The sequence below is a fragment of the Oncorhynchus mykiss genome, chromosome 16 (genome assembly GCF_013265735.2).
Source record: "Oncorhynchus mykiss isolate Arlee chromosome 16, USDA_OmykA_1.1, whole genome shotgun sequence".
Classification (NCBI taxonomy): Eukaryota; Metazoa; Chordata; class Actinopteri; order Salmoniformes; family Salmonidae; genus Oncorhynchus; species Oncorhynchus mykiss.
The window spans coordinates 24,303,329-24,324,763 of NC_048580.1; the positions used below are offsets into that span (position 1 = coordinate 24,303,329).

The 21,435-nt window shown below is 43.2% G+C and overlaps 2 protein-coding genes across 5 annotated transcripts in view; one reads left to right on the forward strand and one right to left on the reverse strand.

The window, feature by feature from the left end:
* Positions 1-8,668, forward strand: part of kcnh4b (potassium voltage-gated channel, subfamily H (eag-related), member 4b) — a 69,457-nt gene extending 60,789 nt beyond the window's left edge. Inside the window, exons 15-16 of the mRNA XM_021565316.2 lie at positions 2,005-2,081; positions 4,645-8,668. Of these exons, the coding sequence (XP_021420991.2) occupies positions 2,005-2,081; positions 4,645-5,781 (1,214 nt within the window). The 3' untranslated portion in view covers positions 5,782-8,668. The remainder of the gene's footprint in view (positions 1-2,004; positions 2,082-4,644) is intronic.
* The window catches only part of LOC110491687 (zinc finger protein 91), a 33,073-nt gene that overhangs the window by 2,051 nt on the left and 9,587 nt on the right, over positions 1-21,435 (reverse strand). Inside the window, exons 7-9 of one of the 4 annotated variants that reach the window (XM_036946581.1) lie at positions 17,985-18,570; positions 17,840-17,889; positions 12,321-17,174 (exon numbers count right to left, since the gene is read on the reverse strand). The exons of 1 other annotated variant lie outside the window; for it this stretch is intronic. In XM_036946581.1, the coding sequence (XP_036802476.1) occupies positions 14,203-17,174; positions 17,840-17,889; positions 17,985-18,570 (3,608 nt within the window). In that variant the 3' untranslated portion in view covers positions 12,321-14,202. Of the gene's footprint in view, positions 1-12,320; positions 17,175-17,839; positions 17,890-17,984; positions 18,643-21,435 lie in introns of those variants that run through there. 2 more of the 4 variants (XM_021565317.2, XM_021565318.2) reach the window with 2 other exon arrangements.

The following is a 21,435-nucleotide window of genomic DNA, read 5'->3' on the forward strand; positions in this document are numbered from 1 at the left end:
ATGTAAGCGAAAATGTGCTATTAACATACAATGTTTTCAACTTACATACAGTGCCTTACATATTATTGTGTTACAAAGTAGGATTGAAATGGATTTGTCATTTTTTTGTCAAAAAAATACACAAAATACTCTGTCAAAGTTAAAAATGTATATATTGTTTTTATAAATCAAAAATCCATAACTAAAATATAGTTGCATAAGTGTTATGGATTCAGGCCCTTTGTTTAGGCAAGCCTAAATTAGTTCGGGCTTAACAAATCACATAACTGAAGACTACAACTGAACTACAACTGAAGATCTCGTACAACGCTGTGTACTTCTCCCTTCACAGAACAGCGCAAACTGACTCGAACCAAAATAGAAAGAGGAGTGGGCGGCCCCGGTGCACAACTGAGCAAGAGGACAAGTACATTAGAGTGTCTAGTTTGAGAAACAGACGCCTCACAAGTCCTCAACTGGCAGCTTCATTAAATAGTACTTTCTTGGCATGGAATAGCCTTCATTTCTCAGAACAAGAATAGACTGACGTGTTTCAGAAGACAGTTCTTTGTGCCTGGCCATTTTGAGCCTGTAATCGAACCCACAAAGACTGATGCTCAACTAGTCTAAAGAAGGCCCGTTTTATTGCTTATTTAATCAGAACAACAGTTTTCAACGGTGCTAACATAATTGCAAAAGGGTTTAGGTTTTCTTTTTCCTTTTAAAATTATAAACTTGGATTAGCTAACGCAACGTGACATTGGAACACTGGAGTGATGGTTGCTGATAATACGTCTATGTAGATATTCCATTAAAAATCAGCTGTTTCCTGCGGACATCCTCACAGTGGCAGACCACGTGTAACAACACCTGCACAGGATCGGTACATCCGAACATCACACCTGCGGGACAGGTACAGAATGACAACAACAACTGCCCGAGTTACACCAGGAACGCACAATCCCTCCATCAGTGCTCAGACTGTCCACAATAGCCTGAGAGAGGCTGGACTGAGGGTTTGTAGGCCTGTTGTAAGGCAAGTCCTCACCAGACATCACCGGCAACAACGACGCCTATGGGCACAAAACCACCATCGCTGGACCAGACAAGACTGGCAAAAAGTGCTCTTCACTGACAAGTCGCGTTTTTGTCTCACCAGGGGTGATGGTCGGATTCACGTTTATCGCCGAAAGAATGAGCGTTACACCGAGGCCTGTACTCTGGAGCGGGATCGATTTGGAAGTGGAGGGTCCGTCATGGTCTGGGGCGGTGTGTCACAGCATCATCGGACTGAGCTTGTTGTCACTGCAGAGTTTATATATTAAACCACCCGGACACATCAAAGATAGTCGTCCTTCTGAACTGAGCTGTAGGAATGAAACTGCTTAGTTATGCTAGCATTGGTGGTTTTAAAACAGTTAGCGTTCAATGCCTGTGATGGTAAAAAACTAAGGATGGATCAACAACATTGTAGTCACTCCACAATAATGACCTAAATGAAAAGAAGAATACAAATATACAGAATAAAAATATCCCAAAACGTGCATTTGTATGCAACAAGGCACAATATCCTTGAGAAAAACCTCCTTCAGTCTGCTTTACACCAGAGACTGGGAGAGGATGAATATACCTTTCAGCAGGACAATAACCTAAAACACAAGGCCAAATCTACACTGGAGTTGCTTACCAAGAAGACAGTGAATGTTCCTGAGTGGCCAAGTTACAGTTTTGTCTTAAAGATCCCGAACAGTCATTCTGATTCCCATGTAAAATAGCCTTTTGAGTTACTAAAGCTAGCCATGAACTAGCTAACACCAGACACAGATGCAAGGGGAAACATATACGTATCAATGCCATAGATGAAGTGTACACTTTTATTATATTCGCTAGCACACTCCAGTATTGTAAATCAATCAATCACACACAGCCACTCAACATATCAATCACACCAAACAACAAATGAACCCTATTCCTTGTTTTATGAGCCTAAGAGATATTTGTCTTCTTCTGTTTCTTCCTCCACAGATACGAGGCAGGTGAACGCCACTTTGCTTCTGGAGTCGGAAGAGGTTAGACAGAGCATCAGTCAGCTCAACCAGAAGGTACAGTACATTACAGTAGAGTAAGCCTCAGTGCAGCCTAACTGCTGAGTGAGAAAGAGAACACTAGTCCTATATTTCTTGCTGAGACTACTCCTATGTTTCTTGCTGAGACTACTACTACTTTCTTTCTGAGACTACTCCTATGTTTCTTGCTGAGACTACTCCTATGTTTCTTGTTGAGACCACTACTGCTTTCTGGCTGAGACTACTCCTATGTTTCTTGTTGAGACCACTACTGCTTTCTGGCTGAGACTACTCCTATGTTTCTTGTTGAGATCACTACTGCTTTCTGGCTGAGACTACTCCTATGTTTCTTGTTGAGACTACTCCTATGTTTCTTGTTGAGACTACTACTACTTTCTTGTTGAGACTACTCCTATGTTTCTTGTTGAGTCTACTCCTATGTTTCTTGTTGAGACTACTCCTATGTTTCTTGCTGAGACTACTTCTATGTTTCTTGCTGAGACTACTCCTATGTTTCTTGTTGAGACCACTACTGCTTTCTGGCTGAGACTACTCCTATGTTTCTTGTTGAGACTACTCATATGTTTCTTGTTGAGACTACTACTACTTTCTTGTTGAGACTACTCCTATGTTTCTTGTTGAGACTACTCCTATGTTTCTTGTTGAGACTACTCCTATGTTTCTTGTTGAGACTACTACTTTCTTGTTGAGACTACTACTGCTTTCTGGCTGAGACTACTCCTATGTTTCTTGTTGAGACTACTACTACTTTTCTTGCTGAGACTGTTACTACTTTCTTGCTGAGACTACTCCTATGTTTCTTGTTGAGACTACTCCTACATTCTTGCTGAGACTACTACTACTTTCTTGCTGAGACTACTCCTATGTTTCTTGCTGAGACTACTACTACTTTCTGGCTGAGACTACTCCTATGTTTCTTGTTGAGACTACTACTGTTTTCTGGCTGAAACTACTCCTATGTTTCCTGCTGAGACTACTCCTATGTCTTGCTGAGCAGACACTTCTGTCTAAAGTCACTTTCATAGATTTTCTATATTCTGTACAAGGCAGTGAAGGCCTGATGTTCATTCAACAAGTTCAATTGCTGAAGGGCACGGCAGGATTTGAACACCTAATTGTAGTACTTTTTAATTTAAATATGTCCATTTGCCTAGCTTCTTTACCAGACTTCGTAATAGTTTGACATATGCATCATCTTATGTATGTCCTTATATGGACCCTTACAAGTGTGCAACAACTCTACACATTCTCTTTGTTTCATCATTCACTTGCACTGCAGCTGGCCCCTTTAACATGAAGCCCCTCTTAGACAGAAACCTGGAATGGGTATACCGACGCAATATGTATAATAAGAGCATGAATATGCATGTGTACAATAAATGTTGAATAAAATACTAACAACAATTGGTGATGCAAAACTGCAATTAGTGAAAATGTCTATAGCATTAGGAATTAGCATATTTGCACATTCAACGCCACATCTTGGATTACATGTGAACCACTTGGTGATACTACAAAGAACGACCGAAAGTACAAATCGTAGCTTGAACGGGTAACCTTCTTGTGATTTAACAAACGTGTTACCTAGGCTCATAAATTCTCTCTGAAGAAAATGTATTAACCCTTAATAAATGCATATCGGCATCCACCACAATCTCTGGATTTCGATTCTATTCCAACTCTATTGTATTTTTATTCTATTCCTATTCTATTCTATCCAAATTCTATTCAACTCAAATTGACTTTATTCTATTACATTCTATGCAATTTCCACCTTTACGTAGCACAATGTGTTCTTCCATCCCTAATGTGGATGCAAATGTGTGGCAGGTGGTGCTGGAGTATACAGATGGTTCTAGGTAGGCCTTGTCTGAAGTGGGTATTAATTAATCAGCAGGGTGCTTCTGCATTGCAGGGAAAAACCTGCAAGCGCTGACTCGACAATACCAAAAATACCTGATGATGACAACCCAGCCCGCCCCAAACATTCTCCTCGGATTCCTTCTACCCCCTATTCCCCCCCCCCCCCCCCCCCCCCCCCCCCCTCCCCCTCCTCCCATGTGCCCTTCCACTTTCCTCCCTTTTTGAATCGTTACAGTCTCTCCCTCCCTCTCTCTCTTGGGAGTTTTGGGATGCATGTGAAAACAGGTCATTTCTTAGTCACAGAGAACAGTAGCTAGTCAGTGTTGGATAGGCGTACTTTGTGCAAGCTTCAGAGAAGTAAGAGTCACGCTGTGAGGGCTGGAAATGAGTTGCAAAGATATGCTTGAGAGAATAAAAGTCGCTGCCGTTTGGGTCGGTGCTATTTTGTAAGTGGCGGTCGTGCTATGAAAAGTGGCTCCTGTGCCATGTTCATTTCAGACATATGTAAAGTATATGTGTATTTACATATTGAGATATTCAGACTTGAGATCCTCGCACTAAACTATGACTTTCGCGTGAATCATTTAGTGACGTCAGTGGGAGACTCGCATGAATATTCGCCTTCAACGTGCAGATCAAAAGGTCTGAATACATTCATATGTTGTCGCTTTCCCCTCCCCAATCTAACCCCTGAGTATATGTTCTCTCTTCCTAGATGGGCAACTTGAACAACGAAGTGTCTCAGCTGACCAAGGACCTCCATCACATGATGCACCTTCTCCAGGCCCAGGTGGCTATGCACCACTACACAGCCTCCCTGTCCTCCTCCTATCCCTACGCCGTCCAAATGGTCTCCAACCCCAACCCCACCGCCAGCACTGGCACAGCCTACAACCTGGCCCCCAGCAGCCTGCACCTCCATCAGGACCCTGGGAGCATGGAGGGGGGACACACGGACACACTCCACCCTTGCTGGGGCTACAGTGAGGCTCCAGGGGGGAGCTGCCAGGCTAGGGCCACAGAGGGTGGACAGCCAGAGGACCACTACCAGACCCAACCTCAGTCTTCCAGCCCAGGGCCCCCTAGCTTCTACCATGTGACAGACTCGGCGGCCGTGCCAGGACCCTGCCGGGGATCTGGTAGAACCTCACCCCATCCCTGGACTGGCCCTTCCTTGCTTAGCATTAGCCCAACCTTACAGAGTGGTGGTAGCCCAGGCACGTCTACCACTGCTGGGCATGAGGACTTTGGCGAGAGTCGCCCTGGCCTTGACACTAGCCCAGTTAGCATCAGCCAGTCCCAACCCAGCTTGTGTCTGCAGCCGCCTAGCAGCGGTTTGTACAGCTGTCTGCTGTCTAGTGCTCCCACGTCTACTCACAGCCTCCTGGATGCCTACCCCAGCACCTACCCGCACATCTACCTAGCCTCAGAACCCCTTTTACACCCTGCAAGGCCTACCCTGGGGGAACCTGCTGCAGTCCTGGGGCTTGACGGGGTTCCAAGCCATGACTTCCCCCAGCAATACACATCCACCTCCAGCCTCCTTGACGAGGACCTGCACAGTCTGTCTGTCCACTCCAGCCCTGGAACTGCCCACTCCTTCCCCAGGCCATCGTCCGTCTGTTCCCAGGACTCAGAGTCTCCTCCTAGGCAGGACAACTGCGCTCCTCCCCATATCCCCTTGGGAGACTCGGCAGCGGTGGGACACACCAGTCTGGAGTGCCTGCTGGGGAATGGGGGCTCCACGGAGAGCAGGGACAGCGAGAGCCCCGGGACCAGGTCGAGGAGATCCAGCCTGGGAGCTCAGACTCAGTGCACAGAGCAGTCCTGGTGCCTGGACCTGACGGACTAGTGCCCTTTCCACACAAGAGAGAATAAAATATCTGGGCCAGCACACTAGGGTCCGCGCTGGCACGGTAGTGTGAAAAGATTACGCTTGGCCCTACATTTGGCCCCAACAACTCAACCCCAACCACCATCACGGGGAACTAAAAACTGGACAGGGAACTGAATCTTTACAAAGACAAGAAAAGTGGACATGTTACAGAGCATTATAGGGACTGTACATTGTGCAACACTATGGACGTGCACTTTTGAGTGTTCTTAACGTGTGGCGTGTTTTCCCCCATTTTTTTTTGGGGGGGGGGGGGATCACTTGTTAGTCTGCGTTCAAGCGACTTACAGCTTTTACTATGCAAACGCATGTCATTTTGTGCGTTGTCTTGGATTTGATCAAGTGTGTCCTTTTTTAGACGTAGCTCATTTTTGAGGAGTTTCTCTCTTTCGATTGGAAGATCAACCTGAAAATGTGTATTATTGAAGTTGAAATCCCGTTCGAGGTTAGAAGTGATTGTGACCTAGGTAGAGGTTCTTGACTCTAACACCTCGATCAAATGTTAGCGCGGAACAGGGGTCATTGTGACGTTCCTACACAAGTCCTCTAAAAGGGGAATTAATCAAATGCAAACCATGATTATATTATTAATATATAAAATGTTTAATTCAGTTCAATGAAACAACATTACACTTGGTTGAAATGGCTACCTTTACAAAAGTAATCAAAGAGTGCAACCAAAACGTATTAAGGTCTCAAGAAAATAGGTTCAAAATTCAGAAAGCAGTTACTGTTTTCTAATTGATGAACAGTCGTTGTTTAACAGCCACAAGAACCCAAATCTGATTTTCGTTCTATATCTGATATTTTTTGTCTACACTCAAGTTTTACATGTGACCCATATCAGATTTGCCCATTCACACCAGAGATCTGTATATAACGCTCATGTCTCCGTCATAACAATGGGAGTCGTTGTCCCAAAGGCGGGAAGGCAGGCGACAACCTTAGGTCCAAAATAAGCCCATAGAAACGCTTTGGGCTTATTTTGGATAGCTTTTTGGCAAGAGTGAAACCTCGTTACCTCCTCTCTGCTCACACTGATGTAGCCTCTGAAGTAGCACACAGATGCAATTCTCATTTCCTGTCTCTGTTCCTTTAAATATTAGGGTGGTTGTCATGGTCAAGGCAAATCATGATAAAAAAATAAAAAGTTACATTTCAGAGCAAAGAAATCTGATCTGAGCGTCCAGACAGAGGTCACATATGGAGGATTGGGTTTGTATCAGGATTCAGCTCCACATATGGAGATGGTATAAATCGGAAGTCAACAGATCTGATTCCATGTGGTCTTTTGCTGTTTACACGTTAGGGAAGAAGATCAGATAGGTATCAGATATGCAAATAATTGGCAAACGATCTGAATTGGGCTGCTTCTGTAAACGCAGCATAAAGGTGTCCAATTATGAACATCATGAATAAATCTCTATACTACACATAGGGGCATTCGCTTGTTTAACCAAAAGACGACTATTTAGACATTCATTTGTCAAGCAGTACTACAAGCAGTAAGCTAGTGATAGAGTGCGTCCAAAATGGCACCCTATTCCCTATATAGTGCACAACTTTGGACCAGGGCCCATAGGGGTCTGGTCGAAAGTAGTACACTATATAGGGAATAAGGTGCCTTTTTGGGACGGAGCCATACACACCTGTGAATTAGTGGGTTCCCGTAAGATATTCGGTCGAGATGAAGCCAATCGATATTGCGTAACCACAAAACATGAATCTACCTTAACCTGTTCCCCCACAGCTGGTTATTGAGCACAAGATGAGTTTCATAAGAATTTCGAAAAGATAAAATGTCGACCTTCGAGTCAGCCATAGAGTATATAATTTGAATGATGTGTTCTGAATAGAGCTGTGTCACTGCACTCCGAACCAGACTAGAGCTCACCTGGAAAGAGGGGTCTAACAACTTCTGCACTCACACAGAGATAACTCCTATAAGTAAGAATACAAGTATACATTTAGGCTTCCTCGCAGAGGAATTGGCTGTTATGACCTGTTACCTCATTGCATGCTGAAGTTGTTTATTCTTTTTCCTAAGGAAAAGGTATCGACAATATGTTAACATTCTATTCGAGATACTGTAGATTGTATAGACAAATACTGTACTTGCATGACAGGTCGAGGCTGACTGATTCACACGCACGGTTGGATGTTTTGACTTACTATTACATACTGGGCATATACGTTTTCAGATAACAGAATATTAATTGTTTTTGGTTGACGTGGTGTTTTTTCTCTCCAAGTTCAGGCATGTTTATGTTGGAAGATAAATTGTTTTGTGTATTTTCAACCTCAATCGATTAATTATTCGCAACCAAATAACATCTTGAGATAATTTAAAAAGCAGTTTAAATTTTTTTCCTAACACCTATTAAGGGCTAGATTCAATCCGTATCATGGAAGATCTGCATTATAGCACGATTGAAATTGAAAGGGCATTTCTTATTGAGCCAACATATGCAGTGTTTACCATGAATTTGCGAACGCAGAAACATTGCCTTTTAAATTTCAATTGAGCTAGTGCGGATCTTCCTCGATAAGGATAGGCTTAAGTGTACAATTTAACACCCTTATACAAAGCACACATACAGTATAGTAGGAATATTCAAATAAAGCTGCAAAAAACAGTGTACCCCCATTTTGAAAGTTAATACTATTCATTCCTAGCTAGGAAAACAGTTCCCTGAGGAAATATGCTTAATATATTCTAGAACTTCCAAACTATTTATGCCCGAGGGAGAAAAAACATAATCTCACGTCAATATTCAGAGTATACCATAATTTTGTTTGAGATGATTTCTCCTTGACTGACATAATAAAATATGCTGACAAATCCTACTGTGTATTTTACTAAACTTTCTCTAAACTAGGGGTGTCAAACTTAACTCCCAAGAGAGAGCGCATGTTCCCTTAATCCATGAGAAACAATATTTCATAATCCATCTGTTTGTCATAGTGGCAGGCTCATGCCTTTCTGTCAGAGCAGGCTGGTTGAGGAAGAAATGCCATCCTCATTTCTCCCTACACCAGCCGCCACTGCTTTCTGTATGGCACGACAGCATGAGTGACACACCAGGGAGGGGCTGTCACCGAAGAATGCCACTAAATATCCAGTAATTAACAGCTTACAAAGTTTCAGTCAGTGGCTACATTACCACAAATAAATGAGGAGCTTAAGAATTACCCAGAGTTACCCGCTCTCGTCACTCTCGTCAGGTTGGCCAGCTCTCATAAGTGACGTTCAGCTTAAGATCACTGTGGAGCTCAGTTTGGCCATTCACACATGCAAACACACCAGACCTGGGCTCATATACATGCTTATTTAACTCTTTGTGTGTTAAATACTTATTTTCTCTGTATTTGAGTATTTTCTAATCATTTTACCGAATCAAAGACTTCTGCTCAAAGTCTGAACTACTTTCCTTTATTATTATGAACTCAGTCGGTGTCTCAACTGTAGAATAGTATAATACACAACGTGACATTTCTAAATCCTCTTGTGTAGGTCACTCACTGACAGTCACTCAATGTCAGCTATTTTTCTTTTCAGATTGCTAGGTAAATTGGGGCTCTATTCAATTTGTAAAGCTGAAGCGCTTACAGATTTCGCAATAGAAATGCAAAGCATGTGCCCAACAGTCCTGACCACCAGGGGGCCCCCCCATTGATTTTGTAATTCACCCAGATATCATATGAACATATGTTGTAGAATTGCAGGAAATTAGCTTTGAAACTGCAACATTTGCACAATACTTTGTTTAACCTTGTGCATCTTTATTTAACCTCCCTGATGAACTTTGTTACTTATTATCAAGGACAGATCAGCAGGATCCATGTTTCTCTTATGTATTTTGAATCAGAAATGACTTCACATGGATTCAGTTTTCTCGGTGCACTCTATAAACAACTTGATCCCTCGAGGCTGCCGCCTGCCTGCCTACGTACCTTCGCTCCCCCGCGCAGCGTCTGCCATTGTGTCAGTGCGGCACGAGAACCTGCCGCCTTAATGACCCGTCACTTTTTTCACCTGCCGAGTCACTTGACTGCCTTCCGCTCATACTGTACGCTTGTCGCTGTCACCCCGACCTGCTTTTGGGATCTAATGTCTTTACCGCAGATCGTGTTCCCCCCAGGTGGGCACTGCCCCCCCTGGCATCTGCCACTTTGCCCCTATTAGTTCTGGTAGGTGGTGATGTTGAGGGCTGTGGCAGGTGGTACTGGGTTGTGTGCCCATAACTCTCAACACAACAGCCCTGGGAGGGTGAAAAGGTTCAGCTGAAGGATGGCTTATAGTCTGGCTGTACGGTGCCGTCTTGTTATTAGATACCTGTACCTGCTCGACTTCCACTACCTTTAAATTGCCCGATCAATACTAATGGCTTGTTAATGAAAGTGCTTTTTTTATGGGTCCCTTGGCATGCAGAGGAAGCAGTCAGGGACAGCATCTCTTGAAAGGTCTGCCAGGTGGCTCAACCTAAATCCAGGGTTATGTTCACTAGGCACGAAATGGAAGAAAGCAGAACGGAACCGGGAGGTACCATCTGAGCTGTAAGAAAGGCTGGTTCTCATTTTCCTTTGCAAAACGTTTCGCTACGATGCACCCTATGAACACGAACCAGTGAATACGGTTCTCTTATATTACTTATACTGAACAAAAATATAACACGCAACACGCAAGAATTTCAAAGATTTTACTGAGTTATAGTTCATAGATGGAAATCAGTCAATATAAATAAATCCATTAGGGTCTAATTTACAGATTTCAGATGATTGGGCAATGAGTGGGCCTGCCTCCCAAGTGGGTGGGCCTGTTGGGAGTCAGTCTATGGTAGAGAAATTAACATTAAATAATCTGGCAACAGCTCTGGTGGACATACCTGCAGTCAGCATGCCAATTGCAGGCTCCCTCAAAACTTGAGACATCTGTGGCATTGTGTTGTGTGACATTAACTGCACATTTTGGAGTGGCCTTTTATCGTCCCCAGTACAAGGTGCACCTGGGTAATGATCATTCTGTTTAATCAGCTTCTTGATATGCCACACCTGTCAGATGGATGAATTATCTTGGCAAAGGAGAACTGCTTGCTAACAGGGATGCAAACTAATTTGTGCACAAAACTTGAGAGAAATACGCTTTTTGTGTGTATGGAACATTTCTGGGATCTTTTATTTCCAGGTCATGAAACATGGGACCAACACTTTACATGTTGCATTTATATTTTTGTTCAGTATACACTAAAAAGTAACGTGTTTGAGATTGCAATATTGTAGCAACATTAGGAACATCCTTACCGTGTCATGTTGCCAGGAGCAGTACATGGTCACTGATAGGCCAATAACTGTGGCAGACAGACAGACACGTATCTGGCAGCGGGAAAAGACAAGGTTGTCCTGGAAAATACCCTCGGTGGAAAAAAACTAGGGGGATAGCTAAAAAATGAACAGTGAAGGGAGGGAGAAAAAGGACGAGTGATTCGGATAAATATGTAATAAATTGGTCCCTAAGAGAGTATCTATTTCAGTGTCAGACCCTCAAAATATCTAGTTACCGTCACAAATAAAGCCAGTGAGTTTTTAGGCCCCAAATATCAAGATACCGTAACAATTAAAGCCAGGGAGTCTTTCCTTACCAACAGACAAGGAAATACCTCAAGTCAGGTCAAGTGAAGGGATAAACTCCCTTACCTGGTAGAAATGCAGAGGCTCAAAAGGGATGTGTGTCTATTGAGCCTGGTGAGATTTGGATGTTCCTTCTTGTTCGTTATCATGTAGCTCCCCCCTCTGGAGTGGGAAAACGTAGAGGTTGAGTGTGCATCCAAGGCAGCAATCGTCGCATCAGACTATGTAGTGTTTGCGGTCAGCAGAGCACACATCCTCTCCATTTCACTGAATGTTTCACCTTTTTCCTCTGAACTCGGTTGTGTTTTGTAGTATTACGATCGATCCGAGCCGTGTGCAAATGTGTATGGCACATTGAAGTTGAATATGGGGGCAATTCTCCTTTAAACAACTGTTAATTCTGCAGCTCTGCAATCAATTTGTGCGGGGTCATGTAAGTGTCAGGCACGTAACGGAAAACAAAAGTGTTTCACTATACGAGTGACAAGTTCCTCCTCGTTTCAATCGTTTTGTTTTTCATTTGGGTGTGGTGTTTAAATAACACGACCCATACTTTCTGTGACCATTCATTACTGGATAGCATATCGACACATTGGGGCATTGTGAGATTTTTTTTAGAGAAAGGGCATTGGGCAAAATTAGAGCCTGTGTCCTTCTGGTCCATAAACCAGTGCTTGGACCCCTGCGCCATTCTTGTTTTTAATATGAAGCTGTTGAGTTAGTGATTTAGAGTAGAAAACAATTGTGATTAGTTAATACTGTTGAAAAACAAAAGCGGCATTGGAATTCAAAATGACAACCTTGTGTGTCACAAACCGCGTCCAACGCCCACCATCTACGCTGATGCAAAAAATATAAACCAAACATGCAACAATTTCAAAGATTTTACTACAGTTCATGTAAAGAAATCAGTCAATTGAAATAAATTAATTAGGCCCGAAATGATGGATTTCACATAACTGGGCATATAGATATGCATCTGATGATAACAAATACCATAATAATAAAATAAAAAAAATAGGGGCGTGGATCAGAAAACGAGTCAGTACCTGGGTGTGACCACTATTTGCCTCATGCAGCGCAACACATTTCCTTCGCATGGAGTCGATCAGGCTGTTGTTTGTGGCCTGTGGAATGTTGTCCCACTCCTCTTCAATGGGTATGCTATATATTGGCCGGCACTGGAACACGCTGTCGTACACGTCTCTCGAGCATCCCAAACATGCTCAATGGGTGACATGTCTGGTGAGTATGCAGGCCATGGAAGAGCTGCAACATTTTTAGATTCCAGGAAGTGTGTACAGATCCTTGCGACAATGGGGCTGTGCATTATCATGCTGAAAAATTAGGTGATGGCGGCGGATGACTGGCACGACAATTGGCCTCAGGATCTTGTCACGGTATCACTCTGTGCATTCAAATTGCCATCGATAAAATGCAGTTGTGTTTGTTGTCTGTAGTTTATGCCTGCCCATACCATAACCCCACCACCAACATGGGGCACACTGTTCACAATGATGACATCAGGAAACTGCTCGCCCACATGAAGTTATACACGTGGGTCTGCCATCTGCCATCATTACGGTTGAAACAGGGATTCATCCGTGAAGAGCACAGCGTGCAGCGAATTAATGGTGAGCATTTGCCCACTGAATTCGGTTACGACGCCAAACTGCAGTTGTGTCAAGACCCTGGTGAGGACGATAAGCACCACAGTATGTGCAGAAATCCTTCGGTTGTGCAAACCCAAAGTTTCATCAGCTGTCCGGGTGGCTGGTCTCAGACGATCCCGCAGGTGAAGAAGCCGGATGTGGAGGTCCTGGGCTGGCGTGGTTACACATGGTCTGCAGTTACGAGGCCGGTTGGATGTACTGCCTAATTCTCTAAAACGACGTTGGAAGCAGCTTATGGTAGAGAAATTAACATTAAATTCTCTGGCAACAGCTCTGGGGGACATTCCTGAACATAGGTATTAGACCCATTTCCCGGCCGGGTCGTGAAGTTGCAGTGCACAGTTCCTCCTCAGATCGGGGATTGACAATACAACAACATCCAACTTCAGATGCAAACATGTAGTCAGATGGTTATAGTCTACAACGTCACAGATGTCTTCCGAGGATGAATTACCTAGCAAGCTACCAAGCCAGCAAGGTAAAATATCACAAATAGAGCTCGATAAAGCCAGAAGAATAATACTCTCCTTGAACATAGTTATAGCCACCAGTCTTGTGTTTTCATAGTCATCACTATTAAGTTTGTCAAGGTCCCGACATCTGCGTGTAAATATTCTGCTAGAGGGCTTTTTTTTTTTAAACACGAGAATGCGTGTGCATCACTCAAAGGTGACGTTTGTTTGTAAAAACCAAAAATGTCTCTATTCAAAGAGAATAAAATAAGAACCAAAATCACAAGTAAAATGGTGAAGGTCGGGAATTACAATTACTCAATCTTCAAGCAAACTTGTTCTCGTATATATTTTTTTCAGCTGACCATGCCTAAATTGTTGATGTCTGCTCCAACCTTGTTTTGAAAGTCTTCCTTCCCACAAGCTGAACACTGAAAAGGCTTCTCCTTTGAGTGAGTGAACGTATGTCCTTGTAGCTGTTTATTCGCGATAAAGCGTTCTTGGCATAAAGTGCACGCAAATGGCTGCTCTTCTGTATGAAGGAGTTGGTGGCTTGTCAAACTACCCTTCAAAGTAAAGTGTTTGCTACAATCCGTACAAGGATTCTGCTCTCCAGCGTGTACTCGCTAACGTCTTTTCAGAGCGGGGCATTTTTTCTTATGCTTCTTCAAATTAAACTTCAGCTTAAAAAAATGGCCACAGTCGCGGCACTGGTAAGGGAGTTGATCATGTTGGGACTTGAGGTGCTTTCTCATTAAATATGGACTGTTGAAAGTCGTGTTACACAAACAGCGTTTTCTGGCTTTGGAGGAAGGCGTACAATGGCAGTTTGCCTTATGTTCCCTCAAATTGAACTTCCTCTTGAAATGTTCTCCACAGTCGAGGCACTGGTAAGGGAGCTGGTCATGTTTGGAATTCAGGTGCTTTCTCATTAAATATGCACTATGGAAGATTTCATGACACACGTGGCACGTCCTGGCTTTGGAGGACTGTCTTGGGGTAGGACGAACATTAGAAGTGTCTGGGCTCTGGGCTGAAGTGCCATGGGCCTGGGATGTCTTATACTCAAAAGATGTTGTAGACATGTTATCCTCTTCTGGTTGAGCTGCCTCCTCGCGCCCAATCTGCTGATGTTTTAGTAAGTCCTTCTGATTCTCTAGAAAACTTGCTCTAGTATGTTTTTCCAGGTAACAACGCCTAAATTGTTGATGTCTGCTCCAACCTTGTTTCGTTTTGAAGGTTTTCCCACAAGATGAACACTGAAAAGGCTTTTCCCTTGTGTGAGTAAACATATGTCTTTTTAGGTGTTTATTTGTGATAAAGCGTTGTTGGCACAAAGTGCACGCAAATGGCCGCTCTCCTGTATGAAGGCGTTGATGGATTTTCAGACTACCCTTGCAAGTAAAACATTTGCCACAATCCGTGCAAGGAAAAGGCTGCTCTCCTGTATGTACTTGCAAATGTCTTTTCAATCGGCACAGAGATGGGAAGTCTTTACCACATGTATCACATAGATAGGTTGAAGGCTGGGGGATATTTGTCTCATGTTCCCTTGGTGCCAGCGAGCTGCTGCCATCTGCTGGATCAACATCCCTTTGGTGCTGGTTTGGGTTGACTCCCTCACTTGACACCCTCGAGTCTTGCTGTTGTCTCTGAACGTGCTGCAGCGTTGATTGAGAAGTATTTTTAACACACAAAGGACACTTTCTGGAGCCCAAATGAATGTCAGAATGTTTCTGTAGTTCAGATTTGCTTTGGAATGTCTCCCCGCAATCAAGGCACACGTACGTACGTACATCATGTTGAAATTTCATATGTTTTCTCAGATTCTCTCCATTTTCAAACGTTTCATTACACAAAAGACATGTTTCATAATGGTTGGCTATTGTGGAGGATTGCCCTTGAATTGTGAGGGCATTGGAGGTTGTTGGGTTCTGGGGTGTTGTGCTGAAGGACTGGGGTATCTCCGTCCCATTTTCCACTATTAGAGTCGTGTTGGTCTCTTGGTGACCCCCCTTAGGAGCCTGCTGTTGGTTCACCTGGTTACACCTCTTAAGCTGAGAGAGCTTAAAAGTCTTACCACACTCACAACAAGTGAGGAGCCTCTTTGCCGCTGAGCAAACGTTCTCATGTTTCAGCAAGTGAGAATTTTTGTAGAAATGGTCTCCACAGCCGAGACACTGGTAAGGGAGCAGATCATGTTTGGATTTGAGGTGCTTTCTCATTAAATGTACACTAACAAAAGTATTGTGACACACACGGCATGTTCTGGCCTTGGACAACTGTGTTGGAGTGTGTTTATGGCACTCTTTCTGATGTTCTTTCAAATTAAACTTCTTCCTGAAGTTTTCTCCACAGTGGAGGCATTGGTAAGGGAGCTGAGCATGTTTGGAATTCAGGTGCTTTTTCATGAAATGTATAGTGTCAAACGTTTTGTGACACAAACGGCACGTTCTGGCTCTGGAAGACTCCTTTCGAGTGGGAAGGACATTGGAAGTGTCGTCGGGCTGGGATGTCTCTGTCCCATCCTCAAAAGAAGGCATCGACGTGTTGTCCTCTTCAAATTGAGCTGGCTCTTCAAACACATTCTGCAGATGTTTCTGTAAGTCTTCCTGACGTTCAAAGCTTTGCAAACACTTGGTGCACTGGTACGTGTGAGATCTCACGTGTTTTGTCAAATTGCTTGCTTCAATGAAAGTTTTGTCACACACAGAGCAAGAGAGGAGACTCTTCGCCACCAAGCACTCTTTTTTATGCTCCTTCAAATGAAAGTTCCTTTGGAAATTTCCTCCACAGCCCGGGCACTGGTAAGGGAGTTGATCATGTTTGGATTTGAGGTGCTTTCTCATTAAATATGGACTGTCAAAAGTCTTGTTACACAAACTGCAATTTCTGGCTTTGGAAGACTGATCTGGAGTGGGACAAATGTTGGAAGTTGTTGAGCTCGCCGCCAAGCACAATTTCTTATGTTCCTTTAAATGAAACTTCCTCTTGAAATGTTCTCCACAGTCACAGCACTGGTAAGGGAGCTGATCGTGTTTGGAATTCAGGTGCTTTCTCATTAAATATGCACTTTGGAAAGTTTCCTGACACACATGGCAAGTTCTGGCTTTGGAAAACTCTTTTGGATTGGGACGAACGTTAGAAGTTGTTGGGCTCAGGGGCGAAGTGCCATTGGGCTCGGATGCCTCAATCCCATCCTCAAAAGATGTTGCAGACATGTTATCCTCTTCAAAAGATGCCGTAGACATGTTGTCCTCTTCTGGTTGAGTTGCCACCTCACACCCAATCTGTTGATGTTTGTGTAAGTCCTCCTGATGTTCAAAGCTTTGCAAACACTGGGCACACTGGTAAGGACTCTGCTCAGTATGAGATCTCATGTGTGCCGTCAAATCCTTTGCTCCAATGAAGGTCTTCCTACACAAGGAGCACATTTTGACCCGCTTGCTTCTAGTAGACTGCCCAATTACATGTAATAGGTCAGGGGCCAAAGAATACTGAGGCACACTGTCAAAATGTTCTCTGTTCTGTCCACTGCACTCCTCTGAGTGAAAGTCCTTGATGTGGTGGTGCAGTGTCTCTTCCTCTAGGCCTCTACCTAGAGTTGAAAATAAAAAATGGTGATCTCAAAACATGGCAAAATCTGGGAGAACAAGTAAGGGTCAAACAGTTATAGATAGCCAGACAGTGTAAGACATGCAAATTGCTTTAACTTTAGCAGCCATAGGTTTTATGCTATTAACAAAATTGCCAAATGTGTGACTTTTTGAACGTGCATTCCAAGGCAAGTGATTGAAGGGGAAGTACTTTAAAACTTAATGTCAGACGGTCTCTCCCCCTGATAGTCGTCTATGGGCCGGGATAACCAAACCATGGATTACAGTTTTTCTTTAAACAGCCACTACAATCTCCAGCTAACTTTAGCCACCCTAGCTAAAAATCAATGGGAGGGGTATCTGGTGCCTGATATACATGAGTTGGCCATTCTTTTCAACAGGCACCACATACCCCTACCACTCCCATTCATTGTTAGCAAGCGGTGACTGAAATTAGCTGAATTTTGTAGAAAACTGAACCATGGATTACAGTTTCTCCTGGCCTATAGTATACTTTCAGGGGGAGAAACCATCCGACATCACATTGTAAAATACTGAGCTTACCATTAACTGATTATAAACGCTGAGCCAAATATCACTTTAAGAAGCAGATTCTGTATAAAATTGAGAGCCTGAATCATAGCTAGGATGATGATGATTTTCCTACCAGCTTTCCTTTTCTTGGGAGCATTATCGTCTGAGGTTACACGGTCTTGTCTGAAAAATACCAAATTGAAGGAGCGTTAGGATTGTAATGGAAGATTACCAGTAGCAAGAATTGTTTCCAGTATAATAAATTCACTAATTCTTACTCAGTCTCTGGTGGTGGCTGTCCATTGGCATTCCTCTTACTTTCTGGTGATATGACCCATCCCGCTCTCTGTCCTTGGGATCGCCCTTTTTTAATTTGAAGCCTCTTTCTCCTCAATGTTGGAGATGACACAGGTAACGGCATATCAGTCATGTCAAGTCGGTGCAGCAGCACCGCGGGCTGACGGAGCAGACAGGAAGTTGACAAACTAGAACTGTCCTGCACTTTCTGTTGGATGCTGTGAGGTTTTTGTATTGTTAGCCCACTGTCAGTTTGAGGTTGGTGAAAAGCGCCATCTTGTTCTCTCTCTCTTGCTGACTCTTTGTCAACTGTCTCGTGTTTAAGGTCTCCCTCAGTAGTTTCCTTGTGTATACTCACCTCTTCTGAACCTTGAATTTGTAAAGACAAAATCTCAACATTCAAATGTCCGTCTGAATGCACCCCTTCTACGCTCTTCACGTAATCTGACTCCAACAAAGAAAGCATTTCTGAATCGTTGTCAGATGAGGCTGGGCTTTGAATGTTCATATGTTCATATGGCAAAGGTTCCTCCATGGGTTCTGATTTGATCTCTGGGTCAGTTTGATCTGGAAAGATCACAACTGTCTTTAGTGGAGAGAGCGACAGCGATGAGAGGATGTAGTCGACCGAAGATAAAGCTGAGACAGGAAGACGAGGAAAGTCCATGTCAAACAAACCCTGGTTCATCTTTTTTAGTTTTAGGGACACAAACCAATGTCTTTTTATGGCATTGATAATAAACAACCAGCAGTTATATGATACTAGAGGTTGACCGATTAATTGGAATGGCCGATTTAATTAGGGCCGATTTCAAGTTTTCATAACAATCGGAAATCTGTATTTTTGAACACCGATTTAGCCGTTGAATATATATATTTTTTTACATCTTTATTTAATCTTTATTTAACTAGGAAAGTCAGCTAAGAAAACATTCTTATTTTCAATGATGGACTAGGAATGGTGGGTTAACTGCCTCGTTCAGGGGCAGAACGACAGAATTTCACCTTGTCAGCTCGGGGGATTCAATCTTGCAACTTTACAGTTAACTCGTCCAACGCTCTAACCACCTGCCTCTCATTGCACTCCACGAGGACACCCACCGCCTGTTACGCGAATGCAGTAAGTCAAGGTAAGTTGCTAGCTAGCATTAAACTTATTTTATAAAAAACAATCAATCAATCATAATCACTAGTTAACTATACATGGTTGATGATAGTACTAGTTTATCTAGCGTGTCCTGCGTTGCATATAATCGATGCGGTGCGTATCCTTGCTACAAGGTGTACCTAACCATGAACATCAATGCCTTTCTTAAAATCAATACACAGAAGTATATTTTTAAACCTGCATATTTAGCTGAAAGAAATCCACGTTAGCAGGCAATATTAAACAGGTGAAATTGTGTCACTTCTCTTGTGTTCATTGCACGCAGAGTCAGTGTATATGCAACAGTTTGGCCCGCCTAATTTGCCAGAATTTTACATAATTATGACATAACATTGAAGGTTGTGCAATGTAACAGGAATATTTAGACTAATGGATGCCACCCCTTAGATAAAATACGGAACGGTTCCGTATTTCACTGAAAGAATAAACGTCTTGTTTTCGAGATGATAGTTTCCGGATTCGACCATATTAATGACCTAAGGCTCGTATTTCTGTGTGTTATTATGTTATAACTAAGTCTATGATTTGATAGAGCAGTCTGACTGAGCGGTGGTAGGCAGCAGCAGGCTCGTAAGCATTCATTCAAACAGCACTTTAGTGCGTTTTGCCAGCAGCTCTTCGTTGTGCGTCAAGCATTTGCGCTGTTTATGACTTCAAGCCTATCAAGTCCCGAGATGAGGCTGGTGTAACCAATGTGAAATGGCTATCTAGTTAGCGGGGTGCGCGCTAATAGTGTTTCAAACGTCACTCGCTCTGAGACTTGGAGTGGTTGTTCCCCTTGCTCTGCATGGGTAACGCTGCTTCGAGGGTGGCTGTTGTCGTTGTGTTCCTGGTTCGAGCCCAGGGAGGAGCGAGGAGAGGGACGGAAGCTATACTGTTACACTGGCAATACTAAAGTGCCTATAAGAACATCCAATAGTCAAAGGATAATGAAATACAAATGGTATAGAGAGAAATAGTCCTATAATTCCTATAATAACTACAACCTAAAACTTCTTACCTGGGTATTATTGAAGACTCATGTTAAAAGGAACCACCAGCTTTCATATGTTCTGCGCAAGGAACTGAAACGTTAGCTTTCTTACATGGCACATATTGCAGTTTTACTTTCTTCTCCAACACTTTGTTTTTGCATTATTTAAACCAAATTGAACATGTTTCATTATTTATTTGAGACTAAATTGATTTTATTTATGTATTATATTAAGTTAAAATAAGTGTTCATTGTTCATTCAGTATTATTGTAATTGTCATTATTACATATATATAAAAATTGGCCGATTAATTGGTATCTGCTTTTTTTCGTCCTCCAATAATCGGTATCGGTATCAGCGTTGAAAAATCATAATCGGTTGACCTCTATATGATATAGTAGTGAACGATAGTTACCGCAGTTGTAACTCCAATTCTATGAGTGGGGCGGAGCCCCATGGGGGAGCTCTGCTCCTAGTGGTTTGAATAGCCAGATAGGCAGATAAACAGAATATGAGCCTTACTAATCTGAACCAGCAGATAGATGATACTTCAATATCCTGTCAATATTCAATGATTGGTCTAACAGCACTGAGGAACTATTTCCCTCATCCTTCCGCCCAAACATAGTCATAGACCTGTGGGCAGGTTAGAATACATGACCTCTACTGTACTGATCTCTCAGTCAGGAGTCATGTCACATAGTCACCCTAACAGGTAAAAGCGGACCTGAAGGAAACCAGTCCACCGGTCCTGCAGTTTTTCCACTTAGTTCAAGTCCTCCAATCCGCTTTGCTGAGTACAGACTGAACCATGGTTAGAAGACATATCATACTGATTTCTCAGACGACATAACGACATGAGACCCAAGAGTGTCATGACCGAATGCGCCATCACTGTGTGATTCGGATGAAACCTTCTTGCATTCGAAAGGGCCCTGTGGCTACACTCTCGTTGAGAATGTGTAGATCCAGTATTGGCCTCATTCCCCCCCCGTCTATTTTGGCACTAGGAAGTAGGGCGAATATAGCCCGTTGTTCCTTTGCTCGCGGGGATCTACTGTGACCGCCTCCTTCGCCAAAAGTTCCATAATCTCTGCAGTGAGAGCGGCGACTTTCTCTGGCGATTTCCTCACTGTTTCCACCACGCCCAAAAACGGGGGAGGAGTCCAATGGAATTGGATGGCATAACCCTTCACCAACGCCCCAGGCTGCTCTTTAAAACCTCAGCCACAAAACTCTTTGGTTGTCATGGAAAAGAGGTTCTCGTGACAAAAGTCAATTGGAACAGTC